The following is a 6,627-nucleotide window of genomic DNA, read 5'->3' on the forward strand; positions in this document are numbered from 1 at the left end:
TCAAGAGAATAGCAGTAGCAATCTTAATTTCTGCTATGTCAGAGCATAAACTCGTGAGACAGGACTTTTAGAGATATTCTGTAAATGCAGCTTGGGTTGGGTTGTTTCACACTGCCTGCAAATCACTTGACACTTGGAGGCCAAAGTATGAGAGATCCAAAAGGAGACACCCGGGCAAAGCTCCTCTTGCAGCTGCAGGAGCTTTCCATTTTTGTCATTTTTAATGGGATATTTTCTAGCTCCAGCTTTGTCTTGCTACCCTGTCATTGCTATCTTTTTCTACAAAAATACAAACACAGCCATGCATTCCTGACAATTTTTGTGTCTAAATGACAAGTGTAATGGATCACAATCAGCAAGATCTTAAACACAGGAATACAACTTCTGGCTATACATATAGATATGGTTCTGTCAAATATACTGATATTTACCACAGAGAATAACAGAAAACTACTGGAAATGGAATAAAGATGCTGCATTTCCCACATCATACCTGTTATTTGAATATCTGTTGGGACAAGGTTTGTAAGAGCAAACAGGATCTTTTACTAGATCAGTGTGCCTGGTTAAAAAAATCAGATAGTGTTTCTGGCACAGGAGTCCACATCTGAGAAACAGGGGCTTGCATATTTGTCTAACTTGGCTGACTAACTGAACTGGGAAAAAAAATTAAAAATAATTATTTATGTGCAGATTTTGGTTCATCAGTGTCCATAGACCATCCTGTGTAAGGACACAGATGGAGAGATGGAAAGTGGGAAGATAAGTATTTTCAGGACTGAAAAAGCAGTAACCAAGCTTTGGCAATAATGTAGTATTTCTGTTTTGTACCTTGATGTGGCATAAGATTTCTTAAGACTTCTTCCCAAGTGTATTCACTTTTGCGGCATACAGTGGTTGACCCAAACACAGCCTTGGGTTCGGTAGATCACGGCCCCACTTGAATTCCACAGTAACAGCCACTAGAGGGAGGCCATCCAACGTCTGAGCAGATTGTCCCTTCAAACTCTTGGTAAAGTGCACAAAATCTCAACTGACCTGGTATGCTGCAGAGAAAAAATAAAAAAAAAAAAAAAAAAAAAACAAAAGAAAGAAAAAAAAATGGGGCTTGGGGATATTTTAGTGTGGCAAACGAAGAAAAAAGTCATGGTTATCAGTCATCATGTCCTAAAAAATAAAGCAAGGAAGCAAACCTATGGATGCTTATTCCTCTAGCTGTTGTGGCTGTGTTCACATGGCGTGTTAGCAGCACTGTTGAGTGACCCAGTCAGCTGCACAAAAGCGGTAGAAATTGGGATGCCTGAATCTAGGGAGACTGTGTGCTGCTCTCCTGCCTTTCTTCTGAGCAAGCAGCGATGGCCCAAAGAATAACTCTTGAAAAACAGCAGCTTACCACCAACTTTATGAAAACATTGCTGATTTCAGGGTCTTTTAACAAACTGGATTGCAAACTGCAGCAGTTCTGTAACAGGAACACAAGACATTTAGATGTCCTGGAGGGTGGCTGGTAAGCTGCAGGGAAGGTTCTGAAGAGACAGGATCTGCCTCAGTCAGCTTGTTCTGCTTTTAAAGCTGTCAACACCTAATGATGAAGATTCCGGCAGAGAGGCACCAAAAGTTTACCTCCAGAGAAGAAATTCTGTTTAGTATTTTGAAGAAGGGAGAAGAGGGCTTTGCTATCTTGCTGTCATGGAGGAAGCTAAAGAGGGAAGTATTGCAGAGTGAGTAATTATTTCAAATAGGGGGTTTTAGGAATGTCTAGAGACTTAAGAACTTAAGAGAGGTCTGGGACCAGTCCATCCCCTCCTTGGTCTAACAAGCTGAATATCTCCCAAACTGAAAAAATCCCAAATAAAATAAAGCTGTGCTGAGCATTTTTGTGAATATTTAAAGTAGCCCAGAGTACAAATAACAGGTGAATAGCAAAATGTCAACAGCAGAAGCAATGAGCTTGGCAGTTTGAAATTGATGGATATAATGGCATGTAGCACTCTGAACCTGAAGAAATACAGATATTTTATGGGTATACAGATACATTCTGCATTAAATTACCTATTCAAGTAAGAATCCCGAAAAACATCACAGATTTCTGTCCATTTAAGATTATTTAAGTTTTGTTGGGTTTTTTAAAATTTGTTTTCATGAATGCTACTCCAGGTTATGCTTTTCTGTGAGTAAATCAATCTGGTTTCACTGTGTGACTGATTTTTGAGTGCCACACCTGCCTCATCAGTCTCTTTTTTTATAGAAAGAACAATACAGTTATTCACTGTAGAAGAGACAAAACAATGATTTCTGGCAGCCACACTGAAGAAGTTCATCGAAACCAGTGAGACCTTACCATACTGGTGTTAATTTGAAATAGCAGTCAAAGACAGGGGAAGATGAAAAACTGAAGGGGGTGTCTGGTAGGAAGGATGTTAAGGAAGGTGAGACTCCCCTGCGCAACAGTGACAGCAGTGATTGAGTTCAGCAGCTATGGTGCACCTCTGCAGAGGGAGCTTGGGCTCCTGTACCTGTATCTCCTACGTGTTCTATAAATATGGGAGAGAAAAAAAAAAAAAAAAACCAAACAAAAACCAAAACCCGAACACAACAAAAAACCAAAACCACTGCCCAGATGTTTGCCAAAGTATTCAACTTCACTTAAGTAATGAAAGCAATGTGTATGTAGAATCATAATATTATAGAATGGTTTCTGTTAGAAGGGACCCTAAAGATCATCTAGTTCCAAAATCCCTGCAATGGGCAGGAATGTCATTCACTAGATCAGGCCCCCACCCAGCCTGACCTGGAACACTTCCAGGGGCACCCACAGATGCAGAACAAGGAAAAATCCAAGAACACTTTAGTTTGCAGTCTGGCTTGGTTTTCTCTCTTGCATATTGCATTCCTCTGTTGGCTGTATTAATTCCTCTGCCCTATCCTTCAAACCTTGTCTCACCTAATTTGTGAGCACACAGCTACCACAAACCCATCATTCTGAAAGCCACAAATGCAAGGCTGAAGCATTGGCACCCATGAATAAATCATAGCATAGCCACAAGAAGCATAAAACTGAAGCAGCCAGAAGGATTGTCTGCTCACTGGCTTCTGAGTCAGTCACTGGTTTCTAATTCAGTTAAAGCATCAAGGATTCTGATTTATGTGAGCTGTGAGGTCAGCAGTGGCATCAGCAGCACCAAACAATTAATGAAAGCGCTGCAAATATAATGAAGGATGGTCTCAAAATCACGGTAAGGTGTTCCATCGCGATGTGCAGGAATAGATCAACACCCTCAGCTTTCACCAGGAACCAGCCTCTGATCATACAAACATCTAATTAACAGCTTGACATAATGCTTAAAAAAAGTTTTACTGGCATTACTCCACAGCAGAGGGGCACTTTTGATGACCCTCTGCAAATCATTCTCAATAGATTTAAACAAAGACCAATTTTCTTTGCTCCAGATTCACAGTATCACCCTCTAGCTATGGCTTTGCTTTCCATCTCCGTCCTCTCCCCACTCTAGGAATCCAGGGAAGATTCAGAACCTTGGTAACAGAGAGCCATCCAAGAAAAGGTCTTTGCCTAGCAAATCCTGCTGTCTCATGGCTGGTGGCTGCCAGCACGGTGGTGGTTTGCTATGTGGGCATGAAGGCTCATTCAGAAGAATGATTAACAATTGGCTAGTGTGTGAATGTCATTTTTGTGAGCGGCACCTGAAGAGGCTGGAAACAGGCTTTAGAAATAGGCCTAGAAACAGGCACTCAAGGCAGAACAATGGCATTAAGTAGGTAACACCAAACTTTTCTACCTGATTTGATTAGGTGCTCAAACGAAAATGGAGGGAGCTGCACCTGTGGACTGATTAGCGTGAGAAGTGAGTGATACAACTAGCAGATAGACAAGGGGTCAAGTAGTAATTTTAGGAAAGTTATGTTACCATGAATGCTTCTGCCTTACTTTGTTAAAATGTATAAATAGTGCAATCAGTTTGTTAAAATGTATACATAGTATAAAGTATTGATGACAAGTGAGCGGACCAAGCTCGCTACTTTGTGCAAACTAGAATGAAAGATGATAATACCTGTCTCGGCGAGTGAATTGGCAGTGGGCATCAGTTAGCAAGCCTGCCTTCAGGACAAAGGCCTGCATCCAGTGCAGTGCTGGGCAGGCTGCTGCACCTGGTGCTGGGGATTGTGTCCTGTAGCACAACGCCACCATTGCTTTGCCATGTGTATGGCGTCCTCAGCAGAGCTGCCAAGGAATCCAGATGCCTTCTTTTGACATCTGGATTGGGCTTCCAGGGCAAGGTTGGCTTATGAGAGGAGACACCAGGACCAACCCTCATGTTGGGCAGAGTCAGCCAGCTCCAGGACAGACCTGCTGCTGGTCAAGGCTCAACTCAGGACGACAGTGGTGGCACCTCCGTGATAAGGCATTTAAGAAGTGGAAAGAACTAACCACACAACAACATCAGCAGCTGGATAGAGGAATGAGAACCTTTTGGGAGGAATAGCTTTGCAGACAGCAAGGTCAGTGAAGAATGAGAACCTTTTGGGAGGAACAGCCCTGCAGACAAGGTCAGTGAAGGAGGACAGGAGGTGTTCCAGGTGCAGGAGCGGAGGTTTCCCCCGTGCTGCAGCCCGCAGTGAGGCAGGCTAAGCCCCTCCAGCCCATGAAGCAGAGATCCTCCTGCAGCCCATGGAGGACCCCACACTGGAGTGGATGGATGTGCCCCAGAGGAAGCCGAAGCTGCAGAGAGGAGCCCACCCTGGAGCAATTGTGCTGGCAGAACTTGTGACCATGCAGAAGATCCACAGCCTGGAGCAGCCTGTTCCTGAAGGACTGCACCCCATGGAAGGACCTACGCTGTGGCAGGTTGCGCAGGAGTGTCTCCTGTGGGAGGGACCCTGTGAAAAACCCCAATCACTTGTTTTTAAAATTTTAAAAGTGTAATGATAATAAAATGGTTATAAAAATAGCAATATAATCAGAGTAATAGTAACTTGGACAATTTGGATTAGGACAACATAAGACAATAGAAACAAAGAGTTGCGGACATCTGGGTACCTTTTTCTGGGCAAAACAAGCCCGAAAAAGGACCCACGTTAACAGAGGATCAATGCTTAAAAACAATAGCTGGTTACATATTCATACCCTTCATACATGATGCTTAAATTCCATTCAAACAAAGGATTCTGTCTGGTCAGCATCAACTTCTTCCTCTGAATCCTAACGGCATCTTCATGGCTGAACGAGGGGGGAAGAAGTTCGTTTCTTCTGATAAGAGAGCAATAAATCCTCTTTCTCTGTAAGATTTAGGTGTCCTGTGGTTGCTATCTCGCTGTGAGTCCTTTCTTTAAAAAGTATCTTACATAGCATAGTTCCTATTTTAACATTATGTTATAACCTAAAACTATATTTAACATACCACTAAAAAAATTAATACAGCACAACTTTCTAACACAACACATATAGTATTAATTTTAATATTTGCAAAAAGCTAATAATAAAATATGCATTTTTCACAGACCCCATGCTAGGGCACAGCAAGAGTGCGAGGAGGAGCAGCAGTGCAGGAGAGGTGCTATGGACCGACTGCAACCTGCACTTCCCACTCCCTGGCAGTGCGAGGTGATGCCGAGCCTGGGAAGAAAAGGGGAGGTGTGTGAAATACAAAGCTGTGTTTTGTGTCAGGTACATATAGGCAGCGTGTGTATTTGTGATTGTGATATGTGTGGAAACCGACCATGGGACAGTTGTAAAGACGAGTTCTAATAATAGCTGAGGAAAGTAAAGCATGGAAGAAGGCCTTTGAACCTATCGTTTGTTCACAATTAAACTTTATGAGTCTTAAGTTGATTTAGGAGCTTTTGAATTAAAACTTTAAGGATGTTGCTATTTGACAGGAACTTTCTGCTTGTAGTTAAGTCTTAAAGAGTTTTGCAATAATAACCTTTTGAAGTATAATTTTAGAATATTGCTTGTAGTACTGATCTTTGAAGCTATAGCTTTAGAAAATTTAAAAAGGAAACATACTTATCTCACGCCTTAACAAAACAGTGAAAAGCAGCTTGAGAAAGGAAGATGAGCATCAACTCAAGGGTTAATAGTTTCGACCAAGGGAAGCTGGACATCGTTGTTATGAGATTTATAGTCCTTGCAATCAAAAGGTGGACCCACATCTGGAGAGCTGGACCTCACAGATGGGATGCTTCTTCCTTCTTTCAGAAACTGGACCCCACTATCTAGGGATGCTCCTTTCTGGGACACATCCTGAGAAAAACTAAATCACAATAGTGTATAGAATTGTGACGTAAAAATTGGGAATAGAAACTGCTGAGAAAGCTTATGAGTACCCCTATAAATACCTGTAAACCTCAACTATCGGTGTGCAGTTGGAGGGGAAACTTTCCACTGTCCCCAGCGCTGTATTGCTCATACTTTACCATATTAATTAATAAATTGATTGCTGCTTGAATATTGGCCTAGTCAGGCTTCTCATTTATAACAGGTGGGTGTTTTCTGCGTCATTTCTGACTTGGAAAAGCTGGAAAACTGCGTTACTGGTGGGCAGTCAATCGAGCAAACCTTCCCGGAGCCGAGGCGCCGTCACGGGCGGTGGGCGGGGCCTCCGTGAG

At 42.5% G+C, this 6,627-nt stretch overlaps 1 protein-coding gene across 1 annotated transcript in view; it reads left to right on the top strand.

Moving 5' to 3' along the window:
- Positions 1-4,687: 4,687 nt before the first annotated feature.
- LOC102042641 (transmembrane protein 14C-like) overlaps positions 4,688-6,627 on the top strand; it is a 5,447-nt gene continuing 3,507 nt past the window's right edge. Inside the window, exons 1-2 of the mRNA XM_014308606.1 lie at positions 4,688-4,864; positions 6,501-6,555. Coding sequence (XP_014164081.1) covers positions 4,688-4,864; positions 6,501-6,555 — 232 coding nt within the window. The remainder of the gene's footprint in view (positions 4,865-6,500; positions 6,556-6,627) is intronic.

The sequence above is a fragment of the Geospiza fortis genome, unplaced genomic scaffold, assembly GCF_000277835.1.
Source record: "Geospiza fortis unplaced genomic scaffold, GeoFor_1.0 scaffold219, whole genome shotgun sequence".
NCBI classification, from domain to species: Eukaryota; Metazoa; Chordata; class Aves; order Passeriformes; family Thraupidae; genus Geospiza; species Geospiza fortis.